The sequence below is a fragment of the Caenorhabditis remanei genome, chromosome I, assembly GCF_010183535.1.
Source record: "Caenorhabditis remanei strain PX506 chromosome I, whole genome shotgun sequence".
Classification (NCBI taxonomy): domain Eukaryota; kingdom Metazoa; phylum Nematoda; class Chromadorea; order Rhabditida; family Rhabditidae; genus Caenorhabditis; species Caenorhabditis remanei.
The window spans coordinates 8,911,734-8,927,455 of NC_071328.1; the positions used below are offsets into that span (position 1 = coordinate 8,911,734).

The 15,722-nt window shown below is 35.4% G+C and overlaps 7 protein-coding genes across 7 annotated transcripts; 3 read left to right on the top strand and 4 right to left on the bottom strand.

The window, feature by feature from the left end:
- Positions 1–287: 287 nt before the first annotated feature.
- GCK72_001829 (uncharacterized protein) lies at positions 288–1,002 on the bottom strand (the record flags this gene model as incomplete). Its single annotated transcript, XM_003115002.2, has 2 exons — positions 288–482; positions 796–1,002. The coding sequence occupies 2 exons, from the start codon at positions 1,000–1,002 to the stop codon at positions 288–290; spliced, it is 402 nt and encodes a 133-aa protein (XP_003115050.1).
- A 1,018-nt stretch (positions 1,003–2,020) lies between these two features.
- Positions 2,021–2,938, bottom strand: GCK72_001830 (uncharacterized protein; the record flags this gene model as incomplete). The annotated part of the gene is made up of 2 exons (XM_003114879.2): positions 2,021–2,221; positions 2,729–2,938. 2 exons carry the CDS (start codon positions 2,936–2,938, stop codon positions 2,021–2,023), a joined length of 411 nt encoding a protein of 136 aa, XP_003114927.1.
- A 2,054-nt stretch (positions 2,939–4,992) lies between these two features.
- GCK72_001831 (uncharacterized protein) lies at positions 4,993–5,669 on the top strand (the record flags this gene model as incomplete). The annotated part of the gene is made up of 3 exons (XM_003115076.2): positions 4,993–4,997; positions 5,053–5,239; positions 5,289–5,669. 3 exons carry the CDS (start codon positions 4,993–4,995, stop codon positions 5,667–5,669), a joined length of 573 nt encoding a protein of 190 aa, XP_003115124.2.
- A 1,103-nt stretch (positions 5,670–6,772) lies between these two features.
- Positions 6,773–8,180, top strand: GCK72_001832 (uncharacterized protein; the record flags this gene model as incomplete). The annotated part of the gene is made up of 8 exons (XM_003114838.2): positions 6,773–6,860; positions 6,928–7,050; positions 7,101–7,281; positions 7,325–7,418; positions 7,476–7,549; positions 7,615–7,800; positions 7,851–8,043; positions 8,094–8,180. The coding sequence occupies 8 exons, from the start codon at positions 6,773–6,775 to the stop codon at positions 8,178–8,180; spliced, it is 1,026 nt and encodes a 341-aa protein (XP_003114886.2).
- A 199-nt stretch (positions 8,181–8,379) lies between these two features.
- Positions 8,380–10,011, bottom strand: GCK72_001833 (uncharacterized protein; the record flags this gene model as incomplete). Its single annotated transcript, XM_003114819.2, has 6 exons — positions 8,380–8,484; positions 8,528–8,660; positions 8,709–9,130; positions 9,182–9,287; positions 9,337–9,471; positions 9,518–10,011. The coding sequence occupies 6 exons, from the start codon at positions 10,009–10,011 to the stop codon at positions 8,380–8,382; spliced, it is 1,395 nt and encodes a 464-aa protein (XP_003114867.2).
- Positions 10,012–10,593: 582 nt separating this feature from the next.
- GCK72_001834 (uncharacterized protein) lies at positions 10,594–11,414 on the top strand (the record flags this gene model as incomplete). The annotated part of the gene is made up of 5 exons (XM_003114973.2): positions 10,594–10,727; positions 10,780–10,848; positions 10,920–11,004; positions 11,054–11,209; positions 11,346–11,414. The coding sequence occupies 5 exons, from the start codon at positions 10,594–10,596 to the stop codon at positions 11,412–11,414; spliced, it is 513 nt and encodes a 170-aa protein (XP_003115021.2).
- Positions 11,415–12,058: 644 nt separating this feature from the next.
- Positions 12,059–15,041, bottom strand: GCK72_001835 (uncharacterized protein; the record flags this gene model as incomplete). The annotated part of the gene is made up of 3 exons (XM_053723145.1): positions 12,059–12,430; positions 12,637–12,843; positions 14,901–15,041. 3 exons carry the CDS (start codon positions 15,039–15,041, stop codon positions 12,059–12,061), a joined length of 720 nt encoding a protein of 239 aa, XP_053591790.1.
- Between the last annotated feature and the right edge of the window lie 681 nt (positions 15,042–15,722).

Sequence of the window (15,722 nt, forward strand, 5' to 3'; positions counted from 1 at the left end):
AAAACAAGCCGGACTGAACTGTTTAACATCAGTAAAGCTATATTGAAATGTTCATCTTTTCGTTTTCTATTTTCTTTCCGTATTCTAAAATGTTCATGTTTGCCAAGTTTTCAATAAATGTGATTCCGTATAATTAGAACTTTGTTCTGAAGCTGAAAAATTTTGATTTCAATACAATATTTATTACTCGAATCAATCATTAGTGAAATAGTTTACAAATTCAGAATATAAATCACAATTTAGAAAATTTAGATGAGAAGCTCTTTTTTGTCAGAAGGGGGAATATTTTATTCTCTGACGTATTCACGACGAGAGACAACGGATCCAGCTTGAAGAGTGGTGATGAGCTTCTCTCCATCGAGCCAACGAGTGATGACTGACTCGACCTTTCCGTCCTTCTTCTGGGTGTGAACGAACTTTCCGTTCTCGAAATTGACGACCGATTGGACGGTACGACCATCTGGAGTGGTCTCGTCGAATTCCTGGAAATTAATGATTTTGTGGGAGATTCCCTGTTTCGGGAATACAGAAATTTCAGAAAAAGAGTATTTGTCTTTCTCTGAAATTTCTATTTCAGTCACTAATCACTGATTTATGGTTTCGACTAAAAACGAGTATGCTGTTATCAACTGTTTCTTCAGTGATCAACCCATATCGAAAGTAAACATTACGGAGTTCTCGAAAATCAAGAAATTTTAGAAAGTTTCACTACATGGCTCTGATTCAGAGAACATCCCCAAAATTGTCAGATCCTCAAAAAGCCCTAAATGTCTCTAATCTTCCCGAGTTGCTTACCTTTCCCAAAGTAAAAGAAAGAGTGGTGTTCTTGAAAGTGGAGTATTGGTTTGAATGCCAGACATCTCCCTCAACCTTGATCTCCAAAGTTGGTTTCAAGTTGGCAGCAGCCTTACGAGTGATCAATCCAACTCCGACTTCCTTCATGTACTCCTCGAAGTTCTCAGAGTGAACGAGCTTCCAGCGACCAACGAATTCTTGGGACATTATTGGTTCTGAAAATCGAAAAATGATAGTATGGAATAAAATACGAAAACTTATGAAACGGTAGGTGGAAAAAAAGAAGAAAAAGGGGAAGACGGAAAGAATAGATCAATTGAAAAACGAGGTGAGAATGAATAGCAATGCCATCTTTCTCTCCATTTCTTTCGAGAACAATTTGTCTTTTGGTGGCCTGATAAACCGACTGATAACGGAAGAAATGGGCGGAGTCTCTTCTCCTCATCTCTCTTTCTCTCACCTTTTCATTTTTCGCTAATGGTTTTCTAGAGAAATGATTCATTTTCTGTTGTATTTTTGCATGAGAAAATTGACAACAAGAGAACAAAGATCTGAAGAAAAATATGTTTTGAGAACCTCGTAGGCGGTGAAATGTTCTGAAACAGCACTGAGCTGTCGTACTTTCGGCGCTTTTCCAGCAAAGCATCCAGACTCACAAAAAGTGTTAGAAACTAGCATTAAAAGCAAAAAAGCACACTTTTCTAAAGTTGTGAAATTGTATGATGAAGAGAGGGAGAAACGAACAAACAGTCGTTTTTTCGTGGTTTGTCAACTGAATTGTTTGTTTTTCAAAAATTGTTTTTTAGCGGTTTTTGATCAATGAAAGTTCGATGTTGAGTTCTTTCCCAGAATTGGGATTTCTTAGGTTTATGCAATATTATTTAGAAAGTGTGAAAGCTATTCGGACTGGATAAAAAAAGAATACTGATTTCTAAAGAAGACTAAAATTTTTAAAAGAAATTATGACAAACATCTGAAAACCTCCTTATAAACAGCTCAAAAAGGTATGACCAACCATAAAAAAAGAAAAAGATGTAAACAAAAAAAGAGAAAATAATTGAAATACAGGTTACTCTAACCACTCGTTTCACTTTATAACACATCATCCATTTGACACAGAAATAAACAAAAACAATTTCATTCTTTTGGCAGTTTATTGAATCAAAAACATTGTCAATCATATCAAAAATAGATGAATCGAGTTCATAGTTCGAAAGAAAAAACCCTATTCGCGAACATAAGCACGACGAGAAACAACGGATCCCGATTGGAGGGTTGTGATGAGCTTCTCTCCTTCCAACCAACGAGTAATCACTGAATCATGATCAGAATCCTTGATTTTCTTTTGAACATGAACTACTTTTCCGTCTTCGATTGTGATGGTTGACTTGAATTGACGACCATCTGGAGTCGTCTCGTCAAATTCCTGCAATGAATTAGGTGTATAGAAAGAGCATTGGTTATGCATAATCAGTTTTTCGAACTGTGTAAAAACGTTTGCTCAGAAATAAAAATATTTTAAAAATCCGGTTCACAAAGAACACAGAACATCCAAACAGCTACATTCTCATGGATACAAAGTTCACATGTTCTTTCTTCTTTTTCTCTCTTGTTGTCATCAGTAAACACGTGTCTCTGTGTGCACTTTGACCCAATATTTCTCTTATCAACTCAGAGAATTTCTGATGAAAAAATGGTTTGAACTAAATAAATAAAAAATTGGGCAAAATTATAAAGCTTCGAGGTTTCGGTGTGTCCGAAAATATGAGGATGGGTGCAGGGGCTCGATTAGCTAACTAGAAATCTCAATCATACATTTGCTAAAATGAAGTTTCTAGTTCAAAAATTTCAGAGCTCTCAAACTACACAGCTCATGTCTTCTACTTCTACTACACACTATGAAATAATTGTTTAATTAAAGAGTAGAACTAACCACTCCCAAAGTGAATTCCAACGTGGTATTCTTGAAAGTGCTGAGTTGATTCACATGCCACGTGGTTCCATTCACTTTGATCTCCAATGTTGGTTTGGCAGCACATGCAGCTTTTCGGAGAATCAATCCAATTCCAACCTCTTTGAGATAATCCTCAAAGTTCTCCGACTCGACGAGCTTCCAGCGACCAACGAATTGTTCAGCGGACATTCTGAAAATTGATGAATTAAAATCAACATTGATAGAGTTCTGAAAATAAGCAAAATGACGATGAACGAACAATTTGGTTCCAGTTGATAGGAAACCAATGAAAAAAAGACACAAAAGAATGGAAAGAAAAGAAAGAAAACACTTGAATATAAAAACCAGAAATGCATAAGTATTTATATGAATGTATTTTACAGAATGACTCCCCCTTTGAATGAACATTTGAATGCCACGTAATGGACAAGTTGGTCATTTCGTTGCACTGATAACAGAGAGAATACACTAAGATGGAGTCTAGTATAAACAAAGAAACGGACAGAGAACAGAATACAAATAAAGAAAGAGATGACTCGTTTTCTTGGAAATTTTCAGATTTCCTTGCCAGAGCATCGAACGAAGTTCAAAGATAACTGTTTCATGAATCATAACTGATTTTGAAAGAAATTTTATAAAGAACCATTTTTCAAAAAAGTTTTGGTCTATAAATTTCTGATAGTGATTCACAAACTTTGTGAACTTTTATAAAACATGAGAAGGCAGAAAATCGAGAACGTTTCACTCAGAAATCACAAATATGCTCACCTAAAAATGTGATTTGATCTCAACTCTAATATTTGCTCAACAACACTGTTCACAGTCCAACATGACGTGATTCTCATCTGAGCTCTGAAACATTTCGAAACCGCCATTATGCCATAGTCATGGATACACGAGGTGATAGAGGAAGTTTTTAGAAAATGAAATTTTTAAATTATATTTTAATTTTTGCAGACGTCACAAGTTTACCATTCGAACTGAAAGAAAAAGCTTGATGTATCATTATGGAAACGTAATTTTTTGTTTTCTACCAAGAAAAGAATAGAATATTTATCTCATTAGCATATTTTTGTTATTCATAAAATACTGGGGTAGGCACAGAAAAACAAACCTTATCAAAACTAGGCAGCATGTCTCTTTGTACTGCAGTTAGCCACATGAAGAACTATCACATTGTCAATTAAAAACACGTCTACTTTCAGAATTCGCAACTTGCAACTTTACACAAAAAACATCAAAAGTACAAACTCAATTTGAATTGAGGGAATACAACAAAACCTTCTTTCTTTCTCTCTCAATATGATACAATCTTCTTTTTTAAAAGAGGTCGTTCGACGTTTTCCGCTATTTATCTGACAATGAATCGACCCTCTTTCGTGAAAATAAGGGAGGTGTAGAGAAGAAATGAATTCAAGGTCAGTTGAAGACATAGACAGAGAAAGTAGACGGAATGGAAAATCTTTTGATCCAAACTTAAGATGGAAATCTATTGGAACGGAACCAAAGTGAGAAGAAATATGGTAACAGAAGAGAAATTTCCAATTGATTGTGACAGATGACAATTGTTCATAGAGTGTGAATTGGGATATGTGTCGTCAAAAGTACCGGACGAACATGCTTATAGGAAAGGATATAGAAAAAAAACTAAAGTTTCCTATGTGATTGGTTTTGTAGCACTCGTTCTGAGTATAGAAAAAAAAACTATATCAATCTGGATGCAGAAATATTCAAAAAAAATAAAAACTCAAACATTTTTTGGAAATCTGTAGAGATACTTCAAATGCTTCTCGTTCATCTCTCTTTCATACTTACCTGATTGCCAAAAATTCCATTGATTCGCCCACTCAAAGCTTCTCAAAAATGATTGAAAATTTCTAAAAAAAAAGAATTGGAAAATATCAATTTAATAAATGGATTACGGGGGTGTTCTGAAAGAATATTATTCTGGACACGCGGCCTCTTGGATGATAAGGATAACTTGAAAGTGGATAATGGATTGGTTTTTTTTGCAAGAAAAAATCTGGATAGTTTCAAAGTAAGTCATTTGGGACGCTAGATTCAAAAACATGTTGGAATTGAGAACAACATTGAAAGCAACGATTGAATGCATTCTACTTCTGTCAAAAAGTAAGAAAGTTCAATGAAACGTATGTGACATTGCCCTGAAACGTTCCTATTCTCATTTCTGATTCCACAAAATTCTTAAGTTCTTCCATTATTTTCAATTTATTTCCTTCAAAATGATGTGAGTTTATCCTTCTCAATACTTCAACTTCCATAAACTTTTCTCTAATTTTCAGAGCGAAATTGTTGTTTTTCTTGCTAAAATCTTCATTTTTCTTAGTGAATGCAACATTGTTTGGTGTCATTCTAATTGGTTGTGCAGATGGTAAAAAAAGCAAGAAGAATAAAACTTCCTCGCCGCCAACTTCGAATAATGATGAGATAATTAAGAAGACACAAAATAGTACAACAAGTACTGAAAAGGTATAAATAAGAAGCTGGAAAAATCTGAAATCATCTGTTGTTTTTACAGGAACAAACATTGAAACAACCAACCAGTAATACGACTTCAACTCCTTCTCAAAAACAAATCGAACCACCGTCTCAACCTCCTTCTCAACCTCCATCGAAACCAAAAACTCCGAATGCGAGAACTCCGGACGAAACACCGAAAAAATCAGAGATGAAGTTGGATAAAACTCAGAGAAACGCGTCGAAAGAGTCAATTCGACCACCTCCTCGAACACTTCGTGGTGCTCCGAGAAATACAAAAAGTCGTGAAGCACAGAAAACATTGAGTGATGTCAAAGAGTTCTCAGCAAGAGGATCAGATGCACCAATTCAAAAAGAGAAGTCAATTAATCAACAGGAATTCGATGATTACTTGAACAACTTGGGAGAGAATAAGAACTAGATGAACTCGAAAGGAATACACTTTTTCAAATTAAAAAATAAAAGTTTTAGTTGTATTCTCATCCAATTTGTGCATCTACAACACTCTTCTTTTCCGAACAAATCTCGGTTTCCGAGTATTGAACCTGGTCGAAATCTGATAAATTCCCATGTGAACTCGATCAAACAGTCCGTTCCATTTTACAAAGTACATTTATTTCAGACTGTTCTTATTGGATAAAGAGTGTCATCTGGTTGGTTTCATCATATGAAAAAATAAAAATAGATTTGTGTTCCGATGGTCTTGTCTATTGAACCGGAACTGGGGGAACAGTGAGTAATTTGATTGTTTTTTAGAGTACAATAACATGAATATTTAGGTTGTCATATAAGTTCCAAAAGTGAAGATATGTGAACATTGCGGCCGAAAAATTTGCAGGAGTCGGTCTGAAATATTATCATAATCGTCTGCGAATTCGATCAAATGATTTGTTCTATGACAGTTCGAGACCATAAGAGTGATTTTTGAAGGCAACGAGAAGTATTGTAGATAGAAAATGAATGGATACGGGAAGAGAAAGAGAAAGTAATACATGGTTGGACTATATCAACAAAATTCAATAATGATTTACTTCATTGAGAAGCTTTCTGAATGGTACCACGGAAAGATATCTTTTTCATACCATCTCCACATCATCTTAATTTTTCAAAACCATACAGAACAGTTCAAAATGTTCTCTGATTCTGCACTTTCCCCTTCTAGATTTCTCACAGACGTCACTCCATCAATCTACCGTATCCCTTTGGACTTCCCCTTTCATTTCAACCTTTATAAATCACTCATCCCCCATGCCAATTTTCATAAAAACTGTTCAATGCGTTCAATTATTTTCTGTTTCTCTGTTTCCATGATTTCCCATTTCCATCCGCCGTACCGTATCTTTCACCACAATTCAGTTGGGAATTAAGCGGGAGTCTTATGTAAATTATGTACCTCGAAATTCAAATTTAAGCCATTTGAACTGATTTTTCGATGACACTCCGCCTAGTTCACAAGTTCTATATAATCTGAATTCCAGCCAAATTTCAGTTGTCATTTTCAGTTTTCCTTTGACGAGAAGAAGAATGATTGTTGGAATACTGGCATGTCTGACGGCCTCTTTCACTCTCGGATCAGTTTTTGCCCCGATTAAAAGGTTCCCGTCTAGTGATGGTAAGTTAAAAACATCTGATATTTCGGAATTTTAGTAAAATGAATTTCTAACTAATTTCTGTTCCAGGATTTATGGTTCAATTCTTCATGAGCCTCGGCGGATTCATCACAAGTCTTGCTATTCACGCTCTCCTCGAATTCCCACCAATTTATCCGTTGGCAATGTTGGGAGGAGCCCTTTGGTGTATTGGTGAGTACCTTCAGTTTCAGAAAAGACCGGTCTCAAAATTCATTTTCAAGCAAACGCTTTCGCATTCTTGATAATGAATCGTCTTGGATTAGCAGTTCCAATTCTTATTTGGAGTACAGTATCCTGTTTGACTGGATGGGCAACATCAAGATATGGGTTGTTTGGAGTACCGAAAGGAGTTCCAAGTTCTGTTATTCTCAACTATTTTGGAGTTATCGTTTTGGTTATTGGGTTGGTTTCTCATTGAAAAAATATGAATAAAGAGAAATTTCAGAAGTTCATTCTTCCTATTCATCAAAAGTCACGTGTACAAGCCAAAGAATTCAGAGAAATTGGCATCAGGAGGAGAAATTCCATCAGAGAAAAGTGTAAATTTTTACCAATTTTCGAAACAAGACATTGAATTTTTTACAAAGTTAATTCAGATGGCAACCCAATCTTCAGAAGGAGAAGACATCATCCCACATCCTCATCATGTGTCTCCAGTTATTAGAATCGTGTAAGTTTTCTCAGACATAATGACCTCTCCTGATCGTGTTATTCCCTCTAATTAATCATTTTTAGATGTTTCCTGGCTGCCATCTTCAGTGGTCTTTTCTATGGATCCATGTGCACTCCAGTCACTTTCATCCAGAATCGACCAGATTTATATCCAGGCGCTCCAACTCAAGGATTACCCTATCTTTTCTCGTTTTTCTTGGGTATTATGCCAACATCGACACTTGTTTTGGCAGTTTATTCCGGTGTTAAGTGAGTTATTTCATCTAGATGAGATTGTGAATTCGTCCATCTTTCTCCAGGAAGAACCAACCTTCCCTTCCTCCATATTTGATCCTTCCATCTCTTCTTGCTGGTCTTCTTTTCGCAATCGGAATGGGTGGATTCTTCATTGGAAACGAGAAGTTATCTCAGACAATTTCCTATCCAATTTGTTCGTTTGCACCTGGATTGATTGTCAGTGCATGGAGTGTTTTGTATTTTAAGGAGATCTCGGTAAATATAAAAAAGATGGAAATAGAGGCAAAATGGTTTCTTTTTTTCAGGGAAAACGAAATCTGATTCTGCTCGGTATCGCCTACTCCTTCACTCTTGTCGGAGTCATTATGGTTACTGTATCCAAAGATCTTTAGTTTTCAATTCTCAACTGATAATCTATTTGTACATAGATTCGAATTTCACCCATCGATCGATTATTTTTCATTCAAAACAGGAAAATAATCAAGTATTTCTCACGAATAAACGGTTTTAAGCCAATCAAAACTGAATTCTTTATCCCTAATTACAAAAAAAAACACATTGATATTCTAGTTTCATTGGATGATCTCGACATCAGAACAGTTGTCGTTTCATCAACTTTTTGACTCTTTTGCCTGAACTCTTCGAACTTTCGAAAGATTTATAAGCAGTTGAAGTTGAAGACGAACGAAAAGATTTCTGGAAAATCAGAGGATATTCTCAAATGTTGCGAGAAACTCACCTTCGACTTGTTCTTATTCTTCTTTTTATTCTTCTTTTTTTTCGGGTTTTTACTCTTTTCCGAATGCTCCTCTGTGCAAGAAATGATACATTCAACACAACTGTTACATGAATCACATCCCATCGAATTCATACTGAAATAGAAATTGACTGGTCAATTGAATCTTTAGTCTGAGACATACCTCTTTGAGTAAATCGTCTTAAGACTGGAACAAGAGTTCTCTTCTTCTTCTTCTTCTACTTCTTTTTTCTCCTTTTCCATCTTTTTCTCTTCTTTTTTCTTTTCTATTCCATCAATTTCTGTCCGAAGTCTCTTCAATCTCCCAGTGAATTTATCCAAATTCTCATTTCCAGATTCTCTAATTATCTTTTTCAAAATACATTCCTTCACCATCAATCGAAGTTTTTCGCGTGTTGCAGGAGATCGAGCATTCGGAAATTTGGTATCAGAACTGACACGTGTCAATTTCTGACTATTTGGTTTGTATTCTGATTCTGAAGAATTTGAAAAAGAAGTGGAGAAAGACGAAGAAGATGAAACTGGAGGAACTGGCGGTTTCAAGAAATCAGAAGGATCAGGATTCTTAGAATAATCGTCATTCTGCTGAAAATATCAAGAAAAATATTTAGAATGGATAGCCAAAATCTAAAATACCGTTTCTTTTTTGGATCTCATCAGAAGGACTTCTTTGGGTTTTTTCTCAGGTTGAACAGGTTGAGCACCAGGAAACGAATTGGCGTAAAATGGATATTTGATAGGTCTGAAATATCAAAGATGGCGTCGATATTCAGAATTCAGACGAGTATTACCGTCCACAATAATCAAAAGCTTCCGCAGTGCCAACTGGGGAAATTGATTTGTCTTTTTTGGAAGAGTTTCGAGTTGATTTCGATGACTTCGAAGCAGAAATAGAAGGAAAAGATGAAGAAGAAATGGAAGTGATTCTGAAGTTTTGTATACTTTTAGAGCACCAAATATTCGATGACTTACGAAAAGTTTGATCTCTGTGCAGCTGATGGACAAATAGTACCAACTTGGAATCTTTTTCGAATTTTGTGATTCAAAATCTGCAATTCATTCAGAATACGAATTGTATCCTCATCCATCCAATCTATCTTTTCCTCTTTTTTCTTTTTTTTATTCCATTTTTTCGAAACATTAAATGGACGAGATGTCCTTCGCTTCTTGTGTTTTGAAGAGGTCGATTTCTTTTTTTTCTTCATTTTCATTTTCATTTTCTTATTCGAAGACTCCAACGGAATGGTAATCGATGAGGATGATTCTGGGGGTGAAGATTTAGACGAGCGAAGAGAATCATCGATTTGATTTTCATCTTTTATCACACGAAGTCTCATCATTTCTTCTTCGACGCCGTCATTCGCACGTCTATAATAAATGGATATCCCATTTGAACGGTATTCAAGACGAGTTCTCGAATGAGGTCTTGTCGGAACCAAATTCATTTCTTTTTCCTTTGAAACCATTTCTGTAAATATATCAGTATTCAAGAATCAGGCCACGCCCCTTTCACAAACTTACGTCTCGATTGGAAATCTCTTGCTTTGAAGGCGTTCCTTCGACTGAAAAATTACGAACTGATTGTTCTCACATTTCAATCGATTTCTAATCTTTCACGTTCAAATATTTTAAGAAAGGGCATGTCATGGTGTTATGGAATGATTATAATTTACGATGGCACACGAGTGGTTTGTCGATTTAGAGTCTTGGTTAATCCAGATAATATCAGATAATTTTAAAGCCAAATTTTAAAATTCAATCAGCATTGATCTATTTTTTTCATGATGATTCAATTGTGCTTTTCCAAAATCACTTTCGAGCAAGAAATTTCTTTCTTAAGAAATATTTTTATTTCTGAAATTGTTTTTTTTTGAACTCCCTCTTTTTTATGGTACTGCACACTGGAGCGCGTTTTCGTTTCTCACTCAATTTTTGGTCGGTATTTTCCATTTTTGATCATAAAATCATCATTTACCACTGAATTCTGTGTTTCTTTTTCAATTTTACTAGATTAAGACTTCATCTATCTAATGAGAACGTTTTCAGACATGACAGTTCAATCGATAAAGCGAAAAAATGAGTTGTATCTCGAGAAAATGGAGCTGACCGATAAATTTGTAACGCTACACGAAAAGCTTCAAAACGAGCTGAGTTTGGCTAGTCTGTGCATTTCAAAAGCAAAGTGAGTTGATTTTAAAATTAAATCAATATCAAATTTGACCGAATATTTCCAGAACAACACACGGTATCAGTCTCTTCAGTGTAAATTCATTCGATTCTCATGATTTGGAACCGTCAGTAAGGTAAGGAAGCATATGTTCTTTTAAAAATTACTTACATGGTGCAACTTTATTCATTACGAAATTCGGTTCAGAATCGATGTCGACAATGGGAAGTTCACAATTGTTAAGGAATTAGAAGAAGAAGAGACAAAGAAAGAAAAAGAAGAAACTGATGAGGTTTCACCTTAAATTATTGTTATTTAACATTAGAATTCAATATTTGCAGGGCGAAGACAAAAAAAAGAAGGATAGTGGCGAGTCTGAAGACGTTGAAGACTCTGAAGCCAAAAAGTCACCATTCGCTGGCCAATTCAGGCCGTTCGGAGTCCTCGAATCAACCGCAGCGAAAGATGCGAGAAAAATATATAAAAGTGCTATTCAGGTACTGTTCTCATCAAACTACATTTTCTGAATATCTATCTCCCATTTTCTGACCTCAATTACAAGGGGTTAAAGTCATCTATCCAATCTTCGTATTTTTATGTGGTGTTGAAAAATGTCTATAAGTGATGTTTCAGACAATCGTCGACTTGGTCTCCACGCAACAATCCATCATCTCTAAAACTCATGAGCTCACCGATAACTGAAACATTCTCCTTTCTTGTGATATATCTATGATGTGAATAAAATTACAGATAAAAACAAACTCTCGATTTATTTCAGCGCCTCTCTTCGTTGTTTTACTAAGCAACGGTGTGAGGGTGTGGAGATTTTCAGAGAAAATGATTTCAGCAATAGAAATACAAAAAAACAAAACGGTAGTAAGGTAGTATTCGACGCAAATTTCCTGAGTTAAATTATAATAAAAATGGACATAATAAGGTTTCGGAAACAAACAGTATCCGAAACATTTTAAAAATCCCTGAGAGTGCAATTTGAGGAGGTAGATGGTAGTAAATTGAAAAGAAAATGGGGGAAAGAGGCAAAGAAATTGAGGAAATTTGAATAATAAAATGAAATTTAAATGTTTAAAAAAACGATTACTGTTTAAAAAAAAGTATATCATATTTTCAGAAAAAACTTTCTTTTCTCTTCAGACCAGATCCTAAGTTTTTAGAGAAAACAAAAAAGGGGCGTTGTCTGAAGTTTGACAATTTTTCAGAAAATATAATATAATACTTAAGAATGGAAAAGAAAATTTCCGAAAGAAAACAAATCAAATAAAAACTTTTTTTAAGATCTTCAGCTAAATCTTCATCTGATTTCTTTCGAATTTCTTCTTAATCTTCGTCTATTGCTCAGAATCATCACTGGTTTCATTTTTCACTTGGTGTTCATGGTGTTCTTCTTTGATTTCAGATGAACCTTCATCAGAAGTCGAAGAAGATTCTTCTGCAGCTCTTCTTGCTGCTTCTTCAGCTTCCTCGGCCGCAACTTGGTCTGGTCGGTGTTTTCTTCTTCTTTCAGGACAAATCGAGCTGACATGTTCTTCCGATCCACAAGTATAACATACTTTTGCATCTGTCTTCACATTTGGACAGCTCTTTGCCTTGTGAGTTGCAAACTTTCCGCATCGGAAACAACGAAGAGAAACAGCCTTCTTTCTTCCCAATGGATGGATTCTACTCCCTTTCAAGCCTTGTCCTTCAACTTCTCCCGATACCTGAAATCCAGTTGTTGTTCAGGTATTTAATGAATTTAGAGTCTTGATTTGTTACATTCAATTTTTTTCGTTTTGACTAGAAAAGCAGTTATTCTTTCATTTTTTGGACACCGATCTTCAGCTATGGTGTTTAATTTGATCTTTCGAATTCAAAATTTACTAAACCTTTTTATACAATTAATTTCAAAAACTATAAAATAACTCACGGCATACGCTTCTCTTCCTTTTCCATTCGAACGTTCTTGAATGTAATAGGAAACACGTTCGCCCTCATCAAGACTCCGAAATCCTTGCATATTGAGGTTGGATTGATGAACAAAAAGATCTTCTCTGGTGATGTCATCAATCACGAAACCGTATCCTTTTGAAACATTGAACCATTTACATGAACCAAAGTAACGTGGAGTTGGCGACTGAAATTTCATTTTGAATATGAGAAATCAAAGAGATTTTAGATTATTTGTGATGCTGTCTTACTGTAAGGTTACTGTAGATCTACAGTAATCTTAAGGCATTATTTACCTATACACCTGCTACCCATGAAGAAAACTTGCCTACCCACGAACGCAAAATAATGCATTTTTATGGCACAAAAATGCAAAAAATGCATTAAATTGCATTAAATGGTACAAGTTTTCTTCGTGGGTAGATGCATATGGGGTAACGTCAAATACAACGAAGTAGAACTCTCAAGTTTTTATGAACACGAAAACAGTATTAGGTAACTAAATATTTGAAGACGAATTCCAGTAATTCAAAGACAATCTGAGATGAAATTTTTATGTTTGACCAATTTCACATTTAATTCATCTGAACCGACGGCCTTCAGAATCATCAAGGATACCTAAATCATCCGAAACGGTTCAAAATTTCTTGATTTTGACACAAAACATTTCAAACCAAACTTATTTTTAGCTGTCAATTGTTTCTTCTCAAAATTTCAGAATCTTCGAACTCTTAAACCTCAAATTGTGCGGCAGACAGTAATTCTGTGAATCAGTGAAACTGTTAAAGTGATTCTCATCAAAATCACAACTTTAAAAAAATAATTTCTTTCGATTCTCGAACTTTTCTTTTGAGAAAACCTTCCGGCATTTCGAAACTTTTTCCGCGATTAAATCAATAAGTAAACAACGTTTCTCTCACTCGTGAAACCATTTCTCCCTCAGAAATAAACGTACCAATGCAGACTTGACTAGAACGGGATTCTCCAGTGCGGCTTCAATCATTTTCCTAATATTTCTAAGTGTCCGGATCTACGGTTAGAGGAAACCTATTCCTCCTTGAATACAGAAACAACAATACAACACAGACACAGAATAATAATAGTAATGAAAAAGTGAGAGAAAGAGAGAAAAAAGTAGAAGAAGAAACCAGAGAGAAGGAAGGAAAAAGAATGAGTGAGCGGAGTAGAGTGAGGAGTTGAAATCAACACAAATAGAATACAAAATAAAGAGACTGAGAGAAAAAAGAGAGAAAGAGGAAAATGAATGCCAGAGGGAAGAGGCAATGGCAACTGGACGGATGGAGCTGTGTTGTGCGCGACAACAGAAAAAGAGACACTTCTCAGCTGACCTCTCTTATTTCTCTGATTCTCTTGATCTATATTCCGCGCGGAAGTGTTATAAAACAGAGAGACAGATACCGTATACATCGACCTTCTTTCCGAAAAGAGTAATGATTCCTATGAAAACGCAAAGAGCACCTGCTTCATCTAATGGAAAAGGAGAGTACCACGTGTCAACATTGCCAATGGTACCAATTACTGAAGGCTGTCAATAACTGGAGACAATGCCAGTTCATTCAGAAAAATGGTCAGATAAAATCTAGATCATCATTCCAAAAGAATTATCATCTTGATAACACTTCGTCCAGAAAACAAAAACTCGAGTTGATGATTCTTAGGCATTTCTAAAGTTCTAGGTTACTGTAGCTTTACTGATTTTCGAAGCACTACTCTAGAGGATACAATGACCTTTTTTAGAAAATTATCCATTTTTATCTCAGGAAAACACTTACCAGTTCTTCCATGAAATCGTAATAACTCATATCGATATAGTTTACAATATTTAGTTAGCTACTGCAGTTATCAATTGATTAGAATCTTTTTCACTTCGAAGTATCCGTTATTCTAGTCTCAAAACCTCCAACTAAATGAAGCTCGGGAGATATCACGGGGCGTGTATGCAAAAGCATGCACAAAGCTTATTTACTCGTAAACTTTGCGAATCACTGAACATTTTATGAAAATATGTAATCAGGGATGAAACTACATATGGAAAATATTCCGTTTTGAGTCATTCGTCATATATTTGAGTTCAAAAACAATAGAAACTCTATAAACACAATTCTTCAGGAATGGAAATTCGGATTTTTCTTTCTCTCTCTTTTTTTAACGGCAGTAGTTTTTTGTTTTAATTTTTAATGCATCAGCGCATATTCATTTAGTTTTCAAAGTATGACAACTAACCGGAAGTCTTTCAAACGAAGGTACACGCATTGTTTCGTTCAATTGGATATTATTCAAGTTTGGAATCAGTTCAGAAACGTCATCTTGTGGTGAATAACGTTCATTTCCTCCGTTTCTTCCCTCCGATACTACTGTCGACATTCTGAAATCATGAATCTTGAATTGGCAATCAGAATTTTCATCGTCGGGAAAGAAACAAGAATGGTCTCTGGCACGGCGCCAAGCTTTTTAATTGTGTTAATTCCCAAAAGATCATTTCAAGGAAGCGCATTTGCAGCAGCAGTCTGTTGCATTAGCAAACATTGTCCACAGAAAAAAGGATCAGAAAGAGAAAGAGTAGCTAGAGAAGGAAAGAATGAAAAATGGACGCCTCTTGGCATAGGCCGACGAAGGGTCAGGCGCCGGGCACATGGTTAGAGAGTACAGGGATTGAAGAGAGTCGAGATAGTCAGAGAGAAATAAAAAGGGAGCAGGCGCCGGAGGGCACAAAAAGAAGAAAATGGAGATGCAATGGGAATTAGTTATTGAGATGAAATTGAAGAAGATGAAGGAGAAAAGATAGGGATTAATGAAAAATTGTTTGAAATTCTGAATCCACATGATGTGAATGTATTACTTCAAGAGTAAGTTCAACAACTTCTGATCTACTTGAATCTTTAACTTCTTTCAAAAGTGACACCTCATTGGTTTGGAAGATACCTATTTCTTTTAATTGGCATTGCCAGATGCTCTAGATTCTATGAGAAATGAATAAACGAAACAGAGTGATGCGCACAAAGATTTATCAGGATTAGTTGAATCACAAGTTTGAATCACTTTTCA